Raw genomic sequence first — 19,999 nt, forward strand, 5'->3', positions numbered from 1 at the left:
TTACCTTCTTTCTGGTGGGCCTCACCCCTCCTATAGAAGCCTGAAACGAGAGCGCCTCCCTCGATTCTTCCCCCTGCCAGCATCCCTAGATCTCATCCATCACCTTGGACTATAGATTCTGCCTCCTTTATAACTGATTACTTCTCTCCAGTCCCAGGAGTCCTTTACCCATGAGTCCCAGGAGTCCTTTTTCCAGGAGTCCCAGGAGTCCTCTTCCCGTATTTGAGACCTGGGCTCCAGGTGATTCCGAGTAATGTCACCTCACACTGTGATGGCCACCAGGCTTTCCAAACTGCCTCCTGATTTGCATCCCCAGCCACAATCTTTCTTCCCTCTGCATTCAGAGTTACTCCTCTGAGCCAACCTAATTGTGCCTATCTGCTTAATACCCGTCCCCATCTTCCTATTACCTTGGGAACAAAAATCTCACCTCTTTAGCCTAGCATTCAAGATTCTTCATGGTAGGGCCCCTGACTCTCATGTCAGTTTCCCCTGCCGTCTCTCCCCCCCCCACCCCACCCAATGCACCCTACACTGCAGCTATAGCAATGTTTCCAGTTCTTCAAACATCCCTCCAACTTTTGCCTAGAATGCTTCCAGCTTACCTATGCTTCAGCTCCCAGCTTAAGGACCACCTCCAGAAATACCCCAGACCCCTGCCACCATTGCCCACCCCCAGATGTCAGGTTTGCCCCTCCTGAGCTCTCACGGCTGCCTATACTTCACACCACTGTTCACACTGTTTGTTTCCTCCATTTTCCTCACTAGACCTGGAAGACGGGGATTAAGACTTGTTCATTGGTGGGTCAGAGGCATGCCTAGAAGGCTTCCAAATATTTCTGAAAATAAGGAGATATGCTAAATTTAGAAGGAAAACGTCATAATCATTGGACAGGTTTATTGAAGCGGAGAAGTTTTCTCACAATCCAAATGGCTTCTGGTACAGGATGTGTGACCTCTTTCCGACCACAAGGCCCCATCCACCAAACCAGGACAGATCAACAGCTGTTTATTCTGGAATATAATTCAGCATTAAGCTACTGCCACACGTGGGCTGTGCGGTTGGATACAGATCAAGCTCTCTGGAACGTCTGTTTGCACACTTGGCCTTCACAGAACATTTCCTAGGGGCAGGGAGGAAGGGAAGACGAAAGAAGATGAGTTGGCATGTGGTCTGTTACTATTAGTCACAACACTTCTGACACCAGGTACGTGGTGTCTTTTCCAATCCCATGTCTCCAACCCTCTGACGCCAAACTGGATGGTCAAGAATTTTTCTTTTTTACAATTTTCACTTTTACTTGTATCTTTCTTTCTCCTTTTTTTTTTTTTTTTTTTTTTTTTTGCGGTACGCGGACCTCTCACCGTTGTGGCCTCTCCCGTTGTGGAGCACAGGCTCCGGACGCGCAGGCTCAGCGGCCATGGCTCACGGGCCCAGCCGCTCCGCGGCACGTGGGATCTTCCCGGACCGGGGCACGAACCCGTGTCCCCTGCATCAGGAAGCAGACTCTCAACCACCGCGCCACCAGGGAAGCCCTCTTTCTCTTTTCAAAAAAACTATTTATTTATTTAGTTGCACCAGGTCTTAGTTGCGGCATGCATGTGGGATCTAGTTCCCTGACCAGGGATCGAACCCAGGCCCACTGCATTGGGAGTGTGGAGTCATCCACTGCTGGATGGCCAAGAATTTAATTCAGTTCTGACACTGAGGACCAGAGCTAGTACAGACCCCACAGGTCAAGGGCTTAGTCTCATGAGACTGCCCTTGTCTCAGACATCAGTCACAAGTCCCAGGCCACCCATACTTCCGACCGAACAGTTGTAAATTGGGGATTCCCACAACTCCCTCCTCAGGTTCAATACTTTGCTAGAACGGCTCACAGAAACACGCGTTACTTGTACTTACGGGTTTATTGTAAAGGATGCAACTCAGGAAGAGCCAAACGGAAGAGATGCATAGGAGAAGGTATGGCCAGGGGCGGGGCGGGGGGGGGGCATTTGGCAGGGCGGGCAGAGCTCCAGGAGGGCTACCCTTCGAGCACTTCTATGTCTTTACCAATCAGGAAGCTCTCTGAACCCCCTTATGCAGGGGGTTTTATGGAGGTTTCATTACACAGGTATGATGTTAAATCACTGGCCATTGGTCATTAACTTAATCTCCAGATCCTCTTCCCTCACCCAAGCTCAGGGGCTGTGCTGAGAGTTCCAGCTTTCTAATCCTGCCTTGATCTTTCTTGGGACCAGCCCCCATCCTGAAGCTATCTAGGATCCCCAGCCACCAGTCAGCTCATTAGCACACAGAAGACACTCTCATAACTCTGAGATTCCAGGGGCTTTAGGAACCAGGTACAAAGACCAAATAAATAAATAAATATTTATTTATTTATTTATACTTTTTTTAATTTTTGAATTTTATTTTATTTTTTATACATCAGATTCTTATTAGTTATCCATTTTATACCTATTAGTGAATACATGTCAATCCCAATCTCCCAATTCATCACCCCCACCCCCGCCACTTTCCCCCTTTGGTGTCCATATGTTTGTTCTCTACATCTGTGTCTCAATTTCTGCCCTGCAAACTGGTTCATCTGTACCATTTTTCTAGGTTCCACGTATATGCGTTAATGTATGATATTTGTTTTTCTCTTTCTGACTTACTTCACTCTGTATGACAGTCTCTAGATCCATCCATGTCTCTACAGATGACCCAATTTTGTTCCTTTTTATGGCTGAGTAATATTCCATTGTATATATGTACCACATCTTCTTTATCCATTCATCTGTCAATGGGTATTTAGGTTGCTTCCGTGACCTGGCTATTGTAAATAGTGCTGCAATGAACATTGGGGTGCATGTGTCTTTTTGAATTATAGTTTCTCTGGATGTATGCCAGTAGCAGGATTGCTGGGTCATATGGTAATTCTGTTTTTAGTTTTTTAACTAAAAATACTCCATACTGTTCTCCATAGTCGCTGTATCAATTTACATTCCCACCAACAGTGCAAGAGGGTTCCCTTTTCTCCACACCCTCTCCAGCATTTGTTGTTTGTAGATTTTCTGATGATGCCCATTCTAACTGGTGTGAATTGATACCTCAGTGTAGTTTTGATTTACATTTCTCTAATAATTAGTGATGTTGAGCATCTTTTCATGTGCTTCTTGGCCATCTGTATGTCTTCTTTGGAGAAATGTCCATTTAGGTCTTCTGCCCATTTTCTATTTGGGTTGTTTGTTTAATATTGAGCTGCACGAGCTGTTTATATATTTTGGAGATTAATCCCTTGTCCATTGATTCATTTGCAAATATTTTCTCCCATTCTGAGGGTTGTCTTTTCGTCTTGCTTGTAGTTTACTTTGCTTTGCAAAGCTTTGAAGTTTCATTAGGTCCCATTTGTTTATTTTTGTTTTTATTTCCATTACTCTAGGAGGTGGATCAAAAAATATCTTGCTGTGATTTATGTCAGAGTGTTCTTCCTATGTCTTCCACTAAGTTTTATAGTGTCTGGTCTTACATTTAGGTCTCTAATCTTTTTGCATTACGTGGGCCTCTCACTGTTATTGTGGCCTCTCCCATTGCGGAGCACAGGCTCTGGACGCGCAGGCTCAGCGGCCATGGCTCACAGGCCCAGCTGCTCCATGGCATGTGGGATCTTCCCCGACCGGGGCACGAACCCGTGTCCCCTGCATTGGCAGGCAGACTCTCAAACACTGCGCCACCAGGGAAGCCCTCTAATCTATTTTCAGTTCATTTTTGTGTATGGTGTTAGGGAGTGTTCTAATTTTATTCTTTTACATGTAGCTGTCCAGTTTTCCCAACACCACTTATTGAAGAGACTGTCTTTTCTCCATTGTATATCTGCCTCCTTTGCCATAGATTAGTTGACCATGGGTGCGTGGGTTTATCTCTGGTCTTTCTATCCTGTTCCATATATCTATATTTCTGTTTTTGTGCCAGTACCATATTGTCTTGATTACTGTAGCTTTGTAGTATAGTCTGAAGTCAGGGAGTCTGATTCCTCCAGCTCCGTTTTTTCCCCTCAAGACCGCTTTGGCTATTCGGGGTCTTTTGTGTCTCCATACAAATTTTAAGATTTTTTTGTTCTAGGTTCCGTAAAGAATGCCACTGGTAATTTGATAAGGATTGCATTGAATCTGTAGATTGCTTTGGGTAGTATAGTCATTTGCACAATATTGACTCTTCCATTCCAAGAACATGGTATATCTCTCCATCTGTTTGTATCATCTTTAATTTCTTTCATCAGTGTCATAATTTTCTGCATACAGGTGTTTTGTCTCCTTAGGTAGGTTTATTCCTAGTTATTTTATTCTTTTTGTTGCAGTGGTGAATGGGATTGTTCAAATATTTATTTTTATTGTATCACAGCTTGTAAGAATCATCCCAAGAGTATCCTTAGAGCAAGGGTCCTTCTATCCTCTGCTTAGGCAGAGTTCTTGGCTATGCCAAAGAAGGATGCATGCAGTTTGAACAGCCAACTAATCTGAATCCTCAAACAAATTTGTGTTTTCTTTGTAGTTTCATGTTACATTTTTGTCATGGCAAGTTTAAGTTTGTTTTTATTGCCAGAAGAGTGTGAGATTTGTCAATCTAAGAATCAAAATATCTTCAATGTCTTTGTAATCAAAGACTCCCCAGACTCTCAAATACCACCCATATCCAACTTTTAAGATGAGTGCTCTCATTTTGTTTTCATGGGTCTCACCTAGATTTCACATGTACATTGAGACTTAAAAAAAACAGAGTTGGAAGCACACATTCTTGTCAGACTTAGATTTGAATCTCTACTCTGCAACCTTGGGAAATTTCTAAATCTCAATCTCTTCATTTGTAAATGGGAAAAATAGTGTCCCTTTCACAGGATTGTCTTGAAGACTAAGTGAGAAAATGCACTCAAAGGATTTAGCTAAGTAATCACACGCAAGATCATCACTCAAAAAAGGTAAGCCAGGGCTTCCCTAGTGGTGCAGTGGTTAAGAAGCCACCTGCCAATGCAGGGGACGTGGGTTCGAGCCCTGGTCTGGGAAGATCCCACATGCCACGGAGCAACTAAGCCCATTCACCACAACTACTGAGCCTGAGCTCTAGAGTCCGCAAGCCACAACTGCTGAGCCAACGTGCCACAGTTCCTGAACCCCGTGCACCTAGAGTCCATGCTGCACAACAAGAAAAGTCCCCACAACGAGAAGCCTGCGCCCCACAACAAAGAGTAGTTGCTCACCGCAACTAGAGAAAGCCCATGCGCAGCAACGAAGACCCAATGCAGCCACAAATAAATAAATAAATATTTTTTTAAAAAAATGTAAGCCATTGTAACATACCTGTATGGCAGGAAGAAATTCTCATTTTAAAAGCCATAATTAAGCCTTGATGTACAATTTTATACACTCTAGATTATATTTAGAAATTATTGAATGGGTTGAGCTATAATTTGTATGGTTTTGAAGTGCTGGTGGCATAAGAAATTGATATACCCTTTTGGAAGCGAGTAAGGCAACAAAGTATCAGGAGGCTATGATGTCTCTGACAACACAGATCCTCTCTGTGAATTCTTCCCAAGGGAATAAATCCATGCATGCAAAAAAGTCTGTTTATGTGAATTTAAGAAATAGCTGAAAACACCCTGAAACATTCCTGGACATTGAAATTAAGAAAATGTTTTACTAATATGAGAGTTCATGAACCTGATGGAATATTATGCAGCCAGTTTGCTACGTTATTATATGTATTCAATTTATACATGATGAATTCAATAGGGGAATTATTTAGAAACCTGGAATATGTTTTTCTATTGAATGAAAAGGCAGAATATTCTAACAGACTGGATGGTAAGATACCAAACAGTGAGTTGGGATGGTAGGATTGCTGGTCATGGTTTCCTATTTAGCATTTTCTTTAATAATAATCTCATCAAAAATAAGTGCACTCAACAAGAAAATACAAACAACCCAATCAAAATAATGGGCAGAAGACCTAAATATACATTTCTCCAAAGAAGACATACAAATGGCCAATAGGCACATGAAAAGATGCTCAACATCACTAATTATTAGAGAAATGCAAATCAAAACTACAATGAGGTACCAGCTCACACCAGTCAGAATGACCATCATTAAAAAGTCTAAAAATAACATACGCTGGAGAGGGTGTGGAGAAAAGGGAACCCTCCTACACTGTTGGTGGGAATGTCAATTGGTGCAGCTACTATGGAGAAGAGTATGCAGGTTCCTTAAAAAAAGTAAAAATAGAATTACCATATGACTAAGCAATCCCACTAATGGGTATATACCCAGAGAAAACCATACTTCAAAAAGACACATGCGGGCTTCCCTGGTGGCGCAGTGGTTGAGAGTCCGCCTGCCGATGCAGGGGACGCGGGTTCGTGCCCCGGTCCGGGAAGATCCCACATGCCGCGGAGCGGCTGGGCCCGTGGGCCATGGTCGCTGGGCCTGCGCGTCTGGAGCCTGTGCCCCGCAACGGGAGAGGCCACAACAGTGAGAGGCCCGCGTACCACAAAAAAAAAAAAAAAAAAAAAAGACACATGCATCCCAATGTTCACTGTAGCACTGTTTACAATAGCCAGGTCATGGAAGCAACCTAAATGCCCATCGACAGATGAATGGATAAAGGAGATGTGGTACATTGGGCTTCCCTGGTGGCACAGTGGTTGAGAGTCCGCCTGCCGATGCAGGGGACACGGGTTCGTTCCCCGGTCCGGGAAGATCCCACATGCCGCGGAGTGGCTGGGCCCGTGAGCCATGGCCACTGAGCCTGCGCATCCGGAGCCTGTGCTCCGCAACGGGAGAGGTCGCAACAGTGAGAGGCCCACGTACCGCAAAAAAAAAAAAAAAAAAAAAAAAAAGATGTCGTACATATATACAATTGAATATTACTCAGCCATGAAAAGGAATGATATTGGGTCATTTGTAGAGACATGGATGGGCCTAGAGACTGTGAAGCAAGTGAGAAAGAGAAAAACAAATACATATTAACGCATATATGTGGAATCTAGCAAAATGGTACAGTTGAACTGGTTTGCAAGGCAGAAATAGAGACACAAATGTAGAGAACAAATGTATGGACACCAAGGGGGGAAAGCGGGGGTGGGGGTGGGGGTGGGGTGAAATGAATTGGGAGATTGGGATTGACATGTATACATACTAATATGTATAAAATAGATAATAAGAACCTGCTGTATAAAAAATAATAATAATAAATTAATAAATACAAAAAAACGAATTACCATATGACCCAGCAATCCCACTCCTCAGCATAGACCCAGACAAAACTATAATTCAAAAAGATACATGCACCCCTATGTTCACAGCAGCATTATTCACAATAGCCAAGACATGGAAACAATCTAAATGTCCATTGACAGATGAATGGATAAAGATATGATACACACACACACACACACACACACACACACACACACACACACACACACACGATGGAATACTACTCAGCCATAAAAAAGAACAAAATAATGCCATTTGCAGTAACATGGATGCAACTAGAGATTATCATGCTACGTGAAGTCAGACAGAGAAAAACAAATATCATATGATATCACTCATATGTGGAATCCAAAATGTGACACAAATGAATCTATTTATGAAGCACAAACAGACTCACAGACATAGAGACCAGACTTGTGGTTGCCAAGTGCAGGGGGAGGGAAGGGATGGACTGGGAGTTTGGGGTTAGTAGATGCAAACTATTACATAGAGAAAGGATGGACCACAAGGTGCTTCCTACTGTATGGCGCAGGGAACTATACTCAATGTCCTGGGATAAACCATAATAGAAAAGAATATAAAAAAGAATATATATAACCGAGTCACTTTGCTGTCCAGCAGAAATTAACACATTGTAAATCAACTATACTTCAATGAAATTTTTAAAAGAACAAAACAGGGCAAGTACCAGGTGGAGTTGGTCCCCTTCAACCCAGTGGGTCCAGCCTCTGTTCTTCTTTTCCCCCTTCTGCACGCAGGTGAGTCTGCCATTGTCCCAGACGACCAGGCTCTGCATGAGGGATGGGAGAAAATACTGGTTTGCTCTGGCAACATCCTCAGGTATTACTAGGGAGGGTGCCAAGGTAAGCTTGCAACACTAAAAGCCTGTGTCATTACTTTCGTTTTTACCTTGCATTTTCTGTTATCCAGGCCTTTGTTATCCTCATCAAATTCTTCTCCAACTTTAAATTTGACAAGGTAGCTCCTGAAGCTGCTGTTCGTGTGGATGGTAAAAATATCTCCATTCTGCTCAATCACTTTCTGTGGTTTCAGCAGCCTGGCTATCTTACGGGTGGCAAAGTCAATATCTGAAAAATAATTTTTTAGAAAGAAAAGAAGACATTTCAACATTTCCTTCAGACGCAAAAGCTAAGAATTTGGCAGCTGCCCTCAAAATCATTGCATTGGATGCTTAGAGTTGCTTTTTCAACTTCAGCATCGCTTCCTGACAAAATTGGATGTACAGGGTCAGCTATCCTGGCAAATCTCCTTCCAGAGGCCGATGAAAAATCTTGAACAGCTTTCAGGGAAAGTTCATTCGGCTGGCTGTGCGTTAGGTGATGGATTTGAAGCTGGGCACGGCAGAGACAGTTCTGGGGATCCCCTCAGACGTTGACAAGAGGACGAGGAAGCCGAGGCGACTGGGCTCAGGCCCCAATCCAGCCTCAGTCACAGCTGCCTTTGTCTGCTTTATACATTTACACTTCCAATTAAGACAGCATTTGAACAGTTTCTGAACACTGGGCAAAAAGCAAAACAAAGCAGAGCACCTCTAACAAAAAAGAAAAACAAACAGGGAATTCCCTGGTGGTCCAGTGGTTAGGACTCGGCGCTTTTACTGCCAAGAGCCTGGGTTCGATCCCTGGTCGGGGAACTAAGATCCCGCAAGCTGTGTGGTGCGGCCAAACAAAAACTTAATAATTAAAAAAAATTTTTTAATTAAAAAAATTAAAACAAGAAAAAGAAATTAAAATGAAAAAAGAGGAAAACAAGAACCTCAAAAAACGTTGTAATCATGCAAATATTACTATATGTTGAGAAATCTTTAATAAGCTTTAAAAAAAAGAGTCACACACCAAAACATGGAACACTGAGACGATCAGCATTTTGGTATAGACAGATCCCATGAAGTGGCTATCAACCCATTATGTACTAGAGGTAAGGGTTGCTGTTTTATTTTATTTATTTATTTATTTATTTATAATATCTTTTTTGGAGTATAATTGCTTTACAATGGTGTGTTAGTTTCTGCTGTATAACAAAGTGAATCAGCTATATGTATACATACATCTGCACATCCCCTCCCTCTTGCGTCTCCCTCGCACCCTCCCTATCTCACCCCTCTAGGTGGTCACAGAGCACCGAGCTGATCTCCCTGTGCTACGCGGCTGCTTCCCACTAGCCGTCTGTTTTGCATTTGGTAGTGTATGTATGTCCATGCCACTCTCTCACTTCGTCCCAGCTAGGGGCAGGACAGGAATAAAGACGCAGATGTAGAGAATGGCCTTGAGGACACAGGGTTGCTATTTTAAATAGGGAAGCCAAGTGCCACTGCAGCCGCAGCTGAGGGAGATGACGAAGTGAGCTGTAAGCTGTGCAGACCTGGGGGGAAAGCAGTGTAAGACAGAGGTCACAAGGATCCCAGGAAGGGCGTGCCAGCTGGTCTCAGGAACACCCAGGAGCCTGGGGTGGCTGGAGCAGAGTGAGGGAGAACGAGGAGGAGGAGGGGACCGAGAGAGGAGATGCGAGGGGACAGGAAGCACCACCGGACTGTAACCCAGAGCAAGATGGAGTCAGATGGGAGCCACTGGAGCGCGTGGAGCAGGTGACACGATCTGACATGACCAGGCAGCCACAGCTGTATGCTGGCTCATCACCCTGGACAATTCTATGAGTCACAGGGCATGGTTCTCCTATTTAGGGATTGTCCTATTACGAAAAGTTTTAGGAATCTTCATTTCAGAGACTTACGTACCTCATTGCAGGTAGCTTGGTCCCAGAGTTGACCCCTGTTTTAATTTGTTTGCCTAACAGATTCGGTTTTTCCTGACATGACTGCCGCTTGGGGTTAGCTGTGCCTCTCAGGGCCGGGGGCCTCATACTTCCATTTCCAGCCTAGAAAACGTGGCCAAGCCCTGAGTAGGGGTCCTTCAGCATCTCATTAGCCCCCACCCATTTCTTTTGTCTTCTTAAAAAATTTTTCTCGGGCCTCCCTGGTGGCGCAGTGGTTGGGAGCCCGCCTGCCGATGCAGGGGACGCGGGTTCGTGCCCCGGTCCGGGAAGATCCCACGTGCCGCGGAGCGGCTGGGCCCGTGAGCCGTGGCCGCTGAGCCTGCGCGTCCGGAGCCTGTGCTCCGCAATGGGAGAGGCCACAGCAGTGAGAGGCCCGCGTACCGCAAAAAAAAAAGAAAACAAATTTTCTCTTTTTTTGGCCTCACCACGTGGCTTGCGGGATGCTGGTTCCGTGACCAGGGATTGAACCTGGGCAGCGACAGCACGGAGTCCTAACCACTGGACTGCCAAGGAGTTCCCAGCCCCACCCATTTCTAAGCTCAGTGATAGTGTAAATGTTTTAGAATGAAATAATGCCATTTGCAGCAACATGGATGGACCTAGAGATTATCATACTAAGTGAAGTAAGTCAGAAAGAGAAAGACAAATACCATATGATATCACTTATATGTGGAATCTGAAATAGAAATATCTACGAAACAGAAACAGACTCACAGACATAGACTCACACCCCTCTTGTGCCTGGCAAGAGGGGTGGAGTGGGGGAGGGAAGGATTGGGAGTTTGGGGTCAGCAGATGCAAACTATTATATATAGGATGGATCAACAACAAGGTCCTACTGTATAAACACAGGGAACTGTATTTAATAACCTGTGATAAACCATAATGGAAAAGAATATGAAAAAGAATACATATGTATAACTCAATCACTGTTTTACCACAGAAATCAACACAACACTGTAAATCAACTATACTTCAATAAAATTTTTTTTTAAGTTTTCTTAACCTAGAACTCAAGTTTTTAGCATGAAATGCAAATGATCCAGTCTTTACTTGTTTTCAGCAATGTTTAAACATTGAGGCTAAACCTTTAAAATATTTATCCGATTAAAATGACCAAGCCAAATTTAAAATAGTTATCACTGACTTTCCTTAAACCCTATTCTGTATGTGGAACAAAAACAAACAACAGGGCTTCCCTGGTGGCACAGTGATTAAGAATCCGCCTGCCAGCGCAGGGGACATGGGTTCGAGCCCTGGTCCAGGAAGATCCCACATGCCGCAGAGCAACTAAGCCTGTGCGCCACAACTACTGAGCCTGCTCTCTAGAGCCCGCGAGCCACAACTACTGAAGCCCACCCACATGGAGCTCATGCTCCACAAGAGAAGCCACTGCAATGAGAAGCCTGCGCACCTCAACGAAAAGTAGCCCCTGCTCGCCGCAACTAGAGACAGCCCGTGTGCAGCAACGAAGACCCAACACAGCCAAAAATAAATAAATAAATTAATTTAAAAAACCAGTGGACAGGGACTTCCCCGGTGGTCCAGTGGTTAAGAACCTGCCTTCCAATGCAGGGTACTCAGGTTTGATTCCTGATTAGGGAAATAAGATCCCACATGCTGTGGGGCATCTAAGCCCCCACACCACAACTAGAGAGGAGCCCGGACGCCGCCACTAGAGAAGCCTGTGCCACAACAAAAGATCCTGCATGCCGCAACTAAGACCCGACACAGCCAAATAAATAAATTTTTTTACGCGGGCCTCTCACTGCTGTGGCCTCTCCTGTTGCGGAGCACAGGCTCTGGACGCGTAGGCTCAGCGGCCATGGCTCACAGGCCCAGCCGCTCCGCGGCATGTGGGATCTTCCCGGACCGGGGCACGAACCCGTGTCCCCTGCATCGGCAGGCGGATTCTCAACCACTGCGCCATCAGGGAAGCCCTAAATAAATATTTTTTGTTTGTTTGTTTGTTTTTTGTTTTTCTTTTTTATTTTATTTTATTTTATTTTTTGCTCTTTATTTTTTATAAATAAATATTTTTTTTAAAGCAGAAGAAATGGTGGACAAAAGAAGGCCTCCGTGCGCAGGCCCCACTCGGTTTCACTACCACATTGTAAGATTGTCACTTAACAGATTTGCAGTTGCAAGGCTGGCCTTTTTAAAGATCAAAATTTAAATAAGCTTAAATTCTGGTCATTTTCTGCCGGGTCTACACTTACCATGACCTCAGTGGCCAAATGGCTTTAGTGCTCATAAGGCTTTTGTCCAGGTCAAACCATGCTTTTCCACATCGTTAGATTTTTAAGTAGGAAATAAGACATTCCAGCAGGAGGAAGAAACAATCTAAACGATGCACATCCTATTACAAGGATGTGTGTGAGCATACACATTTTAGGGCAGGATCTCAAAGAGGCCAATACAAACATATACTTTTCTAAACTTCATCTGTTCACATCAACCCTTCATCCCAAAGGCACTTCTAATCTGGAGGCAATGTGGGTCTTGGAGCCAAGAGATACTGGCTTTAAATCCAGTTTATGTGGTGACCTTGGACAAGCTGGTAACATCCCTGCCTTCTCATGTTCATGAGTTTAAAGGGGAGTCCAGACAAGATGGTCCAGCCCTTGCAGGCATTAGCACAGCATTCTTTCCTGCCTAGAGCTTCCCACCCTGGGTCTTCCTTTGCTATTGTGGGGGTCCACCAAGAACTCCCAAATCCAGAGCTAGCTCCTCCAGTCTTTAGAACCCAAGCAAACTTTCTTCAGTGTCCAAAGGACAAATTGCCTTTCTTCTCCCTGCAATTTGGCAGAAGCTAGGAAAGAGCAGTATCAGAGCCATGTTGGGGAGTGGCAGGATCAGCCCTAGTCAGAAAGGAGTAATTTTCCCCCTCAAAACAGATGCTGGGGGACTTCCCTGGTGGCGCAGCGGTTAAGAATCTGCCTGCCAATGCAGGGGACATGGGTTCGAGCCCTGGTCCGGATAGATCCCACATGCCGCAGGGCAATTAAGCCCGTGCACCGCAACTACTCACATCTAGAGTGAGCTTGCACTCTAGAGTTCGTGAGCCACAACTACTGAGCCCGCATGCGACAACCACTGAAGCCCGCCTGCCTAGAGCCCGTGCTCCACAACAGAAGCCACCGCAGTGAGAAGACTGCACACCATGACGAAGAGAAGCCCCTGCTCGCCGCAACTAGAGGAAGCCCGTGTGCAGCAATGAAGACCAAGTGCAGCCAAAAATAAATAAATAAATACATTTATAAAAGAAAAAACAACCATAAACATTTTTAAAGGGAGAATCATTTGGGGAGGGGGTCGGAGTCTTTGCTATCTTCCACTGTGTGCAGACTTTCAGGGTGGTGTTCTAGGAATCTCGTGCTCAGTCTGAAGTTACCATCCTCCACCTGGGTGGAGACCTTAGTTCCTGCATAAGAACTCAAAGGTATTGTTATGTATATTCCTTGGGGAGGAACAAGGACCCTGCCCCAAGGCTGCACTGTTGTCTCTTGACTGCTCCTCCTTTGTTTCTGCATTCCCTACTTTCCCTGATAAGCAATTTGAATCTGATCTTTGGAACTCGGGGAAGCTCAAGGAAACTGAATGAAGCCTACTTCCTACAAATAAGAAAGGAGGGACACAGAAAGGATTTGTCCCCATGCGGGCCCCACAGGATTCTACTCAGTTTCAGAATCACCTAAGAATCTGGTTGAATGCAGATTCTGATTCCATAGATCCAGGATCTGGGATGAGGCACAAGTGTCTGCATTCTAAGGAGTTCTGCTGGTCCTTGAGTAACAAGTCCCTACTATCATCTGGATCTGAGCCCCTGTTTAGACCAGGAAAAATGCATTGACCATGTAGTCTATGTTTTTACACGTGGAAGGCAGAAGAGAGTGTTTGCCACACAAATAGCCATGTGTGCCAAATCATTTTCTTCCCAGGTTTTTGGCAACTGGCAATAGGTTTTAGGCTGATTTCAGCTATTGTATAAAATGCTAATGTAAGCAGATAGGTTAGGGGGTCCCCCAGAGAAAGAGAACCAGGCATGGCTTTCTTGACATAAGAGAAACCATTTCTGGCCTTGCCATTTTTATTTTTATTTTTTTGGTGTTGCCTTTTATTTTTATTTTATTTTAGTTTAGTTTTTGGCTGTGCCATGTGGTATGTGGGGTCTTAGTTCCCCAGGGATTGAACCCACGCCCCCTGCATTGGAAGCACAGAATCTTAATCACTAGACCGCCAAGGAAGTCCCACAGCCTAGCCATTTTGTGATCTAAGTCTGGCCATAATGAGTGCCCTTAAGCAGGTCTTAGTAATGCAGGAACAAAGGAAAAGCAGTCAAGAAAAAATAGTTCAGCAATAAAACAGAGTCCTACTTCTGTAAGCAGCTATTTTGACTCTTTCCTGCTTGCCTATTTCTGTTCCCCTTAAACCTTAATTACGACAATGAGATCACTAGGTAACATTTAACCTAACTCCTGACTTATGCTCTACTAAATGTCCACAATGCCTTGCCTAACCTGTTGATTCTTTCCCTAGATTAAAAGAAGTAGGAATGAAGAGTTAAGTAAAGAATGACTAGTTTTCTACCCCCAGCAACTCCCTGAGCAAATTTACAGGCAGACCACACAGGCAAAAGAGCGTCCAAAGGAAGATCAGGAGAAGTCAGCAGGTTTGCAAGCAATGGAAAAATGATGAAGAATCTGACCTCCTACCTTAATAATTAACTGAGATTTTTTTCCCCTTTTTCCCTTTAAAAACTTCCATGGCTGAGCATAATCTTTGGAGTTGGTTTTGGGACATGAGTCCACCTTCTCCCCAGATTGCCAGCTTTTCTGATTAAAGCAACTTCCCTTTCTACTAACACTTGCCTCTTTAGTATTGGCTTTTGAGCAGAAGATGAACCTGAGTTTGGTAACAATTCCTCCTGAAGGAATATACAGAACAATCTGATACAGTCTTAGTTCCATAGGAACTGAGGCCCCTACCCAGGTGGGCGATATAATGATGGTGTTGACCCTCCTGAGTTGAATCAACTAAAGCTTGGACTCTACCCAATTCTATGCTGAATTCTCCTCTGCTCAAACCCCTTAATGAATATGCATATACCCTTAGCTTAAAACTTCACCAATTTTGCTATTCAGGGAGACACTGCTTTGGGAAAGATCCGCAGTGTTGTCCTTACTCGCTGCAAGAAATAATAAATCCTTTCCTCTCCTGATCTTTGGCTTGGTTGTGTCTTTTGGCTAGACACCCACCAAGAGGCGAACCCAATTTTCAGGTAACACTAAGAGATCCCTTGGTTTGTATTTTAGACACTCTGTAGAATATCAAATCTGACCCAACCACCTCTAACAGATGGGGAATCTAAATGAACTCAGAGGTTATATGACTTTGATTCTATTACCAACAATCAATTGCTAGTTATCTGGGTTTCCAGTTTGGTGGTCTGTTATACTAACTAGCCTCTACTCCAGCATCCTTAGCACAGTTATATTTCTTTTGGGAAACAGACTGCAAAGAACAGTTCATGTGTTGTCTGGATCTAGTATCTTTCTGGAACCTGAACCAAATATAAAAAAAGCAGTAGTGAGGCAGGATATTGACTCAATACTCTATGGCTTAATCCTTTGTGAAGTGGGTTGAATGAGAAATGAATATAGCTAATGTAAATAAATAGCCTCTGTTGGCCTCTGGGATCTAAGACAGTGGCAGATAATTGATAAGCTTCTACTGAAATCACGAAAAAGAAAGTATCAAACAAGGGGTCATAGCAGAGCGTAAAGAAAAGCAAGACAGTATTGGGGACAGGTGAAGGATTCCATGAATACACATTTGAAAAACACTAATTACAACACTCAGAAGGCTGCTTTGCAATACATGACAGGCTTAACAAAAGATGTCTTCGCACACTTGAAATGTTGACCCTGACTCCATTCCCTGTTTTCTTCCCTAAGAAATTTGCTCTAAAAGTCATGGAGGGCCTTCCCTGGTGGTCCAGTGGTAAAGAATCCACCTTCCAATGCTGGGGACGTGGGTCGATCCCTGGTTGGTGAACTAAGATCCCACATGCCACAGGGCAACTAAGCCCACACGCCGCAACTACTGAGTTCGTGCGCCTCAGCGAGAGAGCCCCCCCTGCTGCAAACTACAAAGCCCAGGCCCTCTGGAGCCTGTGCGCCACAACTAGAGAGAGAAAACCTGCATGCCACAACTAGAGAGAAGCCTGTGTGCTGCAACGAAGAGCCCGCACCACAGCGAAAGATCCCGCATGCTGCAACTGACCCAACACAGCCAAATAAATAAATAAATGCCAGCCATGGAAATGGTTAAAGAGAAAGCATAGCAAGGCAAAATTCAAAACCATCCCCTGATCTTTAGCACTTTATCCTCCATAAAAAAGCCAGATACTAGCCAGAGAAACCAGGGAAGAAAGCACTTATGGTCACATGTTGCCACTAATTTGGGGGTGAGGAGATAAGTACATTATCAGGATTCACAGCCTTTGGGAAAAATCATCATTAATTCCTTCTTAGGAATGGAAAAGAGAGGAAATGAGATTCAGGTGAAGGGTAGTAGAATATGCCACCCTCAAATGTGCCACTTTGTCATACTGACTATTTTGAAATGAAGATGATTGGGAAGCAGATAGAAGAAAAGCTCTCTGCCCTTCCCCCAGAAGCAGGACATAATTGTGTACGTGTCCCCCCTCTCTCTGTACCAGGTTGGACAGAAGTTAGGGAGACAACACTAGCTTTCTATCAGCCTAGAGATGGCATCAGAGTTTACATAATAAACTTTACTAACTAGCTCTCATTTTCTCTTAGTTCCGCCATGTATTTATCTTCCCACAATTTGCCGCCCCTAGAAAGTCAAAGCCCTTTTCTTTGTCTTGTCACTTCTCTACAAAATTACTACTCTTTGCTAAGATGCCACATAACCAAGTTCTAACCACTCTGAGATGCTCATCACTGAATGTTCCTATGTGTATTCACCATGCATGTGCTAACAAACTTCTCTTTGTTCGTGTCTTGTTACTCTTTTTAAAAATAATTCATTCATTAGTTAATTTTTGGCTGCATTGGGTCTTCCTTGCAGTGCGCGGGGCTTCTCATTGCGGTGGTTTCTCTTGTTGCGGAGCACGGGCTCTAGGGCATGCGGGCTTCAGAAGTTGTGGCTCGCGGGCTCTAGAGCGCAGGCTCAGTAGCTGTGGTGCACGGGGCTTAGCTGCTCCGCGGCATGTGGGATCTTCCCGGACCAGGGCTCGCACCCATCTCCCCTGCAATGGCAGGCGGATTCTTAACCACTGGGCCACCAGAGAAGTCTCTACTCTGTCTTTTTTAGTCTAATTTACAGGGCTCCAGCCAATGAACCTAAGATGGGTAGAGGAAAAATACTTTTTCCTCGCCTATGAGGTTTTGTGTCAGTATGAATCAGATTTAGCTTGAGAAGTTCCAGTTCCAGCCCAAGCCGGGCAGGGGGCGGTGGAAGCGACTCCTCCAGGCGCCCACCCACAGTCCTCCCGGCTGGAATTGGGCCCCGGGGTAGGGGGGGGACGACGGGGTGGTGGCCTCTAAGGGGTCTGGGTTTCTTGACCCTCCTCAAGCCCTCGAGGGAAGGAGAAGCCAGAAAACGGAAGATTTCAAACGTAGCTCCCGAATTCCACCGGGCACCAGAGTCACCTGGGGGCGCGGGCGCGGCCGGAGACCGGCTGGGGACGGTCCTCCGGGGCCCGGGAATCCGCGTCCCGGACCAGCCCCAGGTGATGCAGATGCTGCCGGCGGGGACCTCCCCGGGACGGCCGCCGGACTCGGGCAACCCCGGAGCCGCCGCCCGGAGCCTCGCGTTAAAGCGGCTGCGCAGCGAGTTCTCCCGCGAGGGGCTTCGGGCCGGGGCGCCCCCTCACCCGGGTGGGCCCCCATCGTGTCCCCGAGCCTCCCAGCGAGGTGGGCCCATGCCACCCGCGCGCCCGCCTGCTTGGAAGTCTGCGACAGTTCAGGAGCCGCGGCCGCGGGGCGGAGACGCACGGGGCAGCGGCGCGCACACGGGAGGCCGGGCAGAGAGACTCGCGGGCGGCGGAGAAAGAAGGACGGGGAACGGGTGGGCGGACGGCGGACAGGAGGCAGGACGGGAGGGACCGGGACACGGCGGACGGGTGGGGCGGGCAGGGCATGGGGAGACCGAAGGATGGAGGGCTGGCAGGCGGACGGGGGCGGGACACCGACGGTCAGACGGACCGACAGCGAGACGGAGGATGGACGCGGGTGGGGCAGCGGGGGAACCGGCGGATCCTCAGGCAGACGGGGGGACGGAAGGACGGACGGACGAGGGCGGGGGGAGACGGGGAGTCTGACCCACAGGCCAGCCCGGCCTCCCCCGCCCCGACCCGGACGCGCGGCCGGAGCCCGAGGCCCCCGCGCGGCGCGCCCGGCCCTACCTAGGGCCAGCATGTAGCCCTCGAAGTTGTCGCTGCTGAGCAGGTTCCAGGTGCCGCTGAGGTCGGCGGGCATGGCGGGGCTGGAGGCGGCACTGGCGGTGGGCGGCGGGGACTCGGGGGGTAAATGTGTGGCCGGGGAGGCGGGACCGGGGCGGGACCGCGCCGGGAGGAGCTGTGCGGGGAGCACCGAGCACAGGCCTCCGGGAAGCCCTCCCCACTCGAAGCCTCCTTCGCCACGCGCTCCTGGATTTCTGCCACCTCCCTTCTGTAGACAGCTCCGTTTTCCTTCGGGCGTCCTCCCCTCTGCTTTAACTCCAGGCCGTGATCACAGCCACACTGTTTTCTCTGCCTACACGGGATCTCCTTCAAAGGCATGGCATTGATTACTGTGTCAGCTGCAAATAATAGGCCAATAAATCCAACTCTAGTGGTCTCAGTAAATAGGGGGTTGTTTCCCTTACCTATCAAGCAGTCCTGGGATAAGCAGTTGCGGGTGATGATAGGGCAGCTCCATTGTCACGGAAGTGGCACCCCTGTGATTCTCCTGGCTCTGTGATTCCTAACGGTTACCTCACTGTGATGAGTTGGCTGCTGGGTTTCCAGCCGGAACATCCACATTCAAGGTGGGAAAGAAGGGGTAGAGCACCACCTGCCATTATCCCTTCATCAGATTTCTGTTTACCCTCATTGGCCCAAACTGTGTCTTATGCTACTTCTAACTGCAAGGGAGCCTGGCGAATCTAGTATCTAGTCTTTAGCCTTGTCAGTACAGAAAGGCCAAAGAGTAAGGTGTTGGGAATATGGGCTAACCTATAATAGCCACAAACACCCTCTCTGTAGGCTGGCTCCAAGACTTATCTGTCCATTTCTTTTCTTTTTTTTCTATTTAAAAAAATTTTTATTGGAGTATATAGTTGATTTACAATGTTGTGTTAGTTTCAGGTGTACAGCTTATCTGTCCATTTCTGATCTCTCCCATGAGCTCCAGACTCAAGTACATTAATAGCCAACTTTACTGAGTGATGACTACGTGTATTATCATTTCTCACAAAATCCTACCTCTCCAATAGTTACTTTAGTATCTCCATTTGACAGAGACAAAACCTGAGACACGGAGAGGTTAAGTAACTTGCCCAAGTTCATACAGTTGGTGGAAGTGTCTGGATTCAATCTCAGGCAGCGTGACTCCAGAGCTCATGTGTCACCTCTCACTGCTTAAGATGCCTCTCGGGACTTCCCTGGTGGCGCAGTGGTTAAGAATCCGCCTGCCAATGCAGGGGACACGGGTTCGATCCCTGGCCTGGGAAGATCCCACATGCTGCGGAGCAACTAAGCCCCGTGCGCCACAACTACTGAGCCTGCGCTCTAGAGCCCGCGAGCCACAACTACTGAAGCCCACATGCCTAGAGCCCGTGCTCCGCGACAAGAAGCCACCACGATGAGAAGCCTGCACACCACAACGAAGAGTAGCCCCCGCTCGCCGCAACTAGAGAAAGCCTTCGCAGCAAC

At 46.5% G+C, this 19,999-nt stretch overlaps 2 protein-coding genes and 1 non-coding gene across 3 annotated transcripts in view; 1 reads left to right on the forward strand and 2 right to left on the reverse strand.

The window, feature by feature from the left end:
* KIF1B (kinesin family member 1B) overlaps positions 1-19,999 on the reverse strand; it is a 336,458-nt gene that overhangs the window by 313,653 nt on the left and 2,806 nt on the right. The window lies entirely within an intron of this gene.
* On the reverse strand, positions 882-18,996 carry RBP7 (retinol binding protein 7). Its single transcript, XM_059058119.2, has 5 exons — positions 18,952-18,996; positions 18,491-18,853; positions 8,170-8,348; positions 7,949-8,050; positions 882-1,124 (listed from the first exon to the last, which is right to left on the reverse strand). Exons 2-5 carry the CDS (start codon positions 18,561-18,563, stop codon positions 1,074-1,076), a joined length of 405 nt encoding a protein of 134 aa, XP_058914102.1. The 5' UTR covers positions 18,564-18,853; positions 18,952-18,996; the 3' UTR covers positions 882-1,073.
* TRNAK-UUU (transfer RNA lysine (anticodon UUU)) lies at positions 8,842-8,914 on the forward strand. The gene has a single exon. It is a non-coding gene; the product is annotated as a tRNA-Lys (tRNA).

Source organism: Kogia breviceps, chromosome 1, assembly GCF_026419965.1.
Source record: "Kogia breviceps isolate mKogBre1 chromosome 1, mKogBre1 haplotype 1, whole genome shotgun sequence".
In the NCBI taxonomy this organism is placed as follows: Eukaryota; Metazoa; Chordata; class Mammalia; order Artiodactyla; family Physeteridae; genus Kogia; species Kogia breviceps.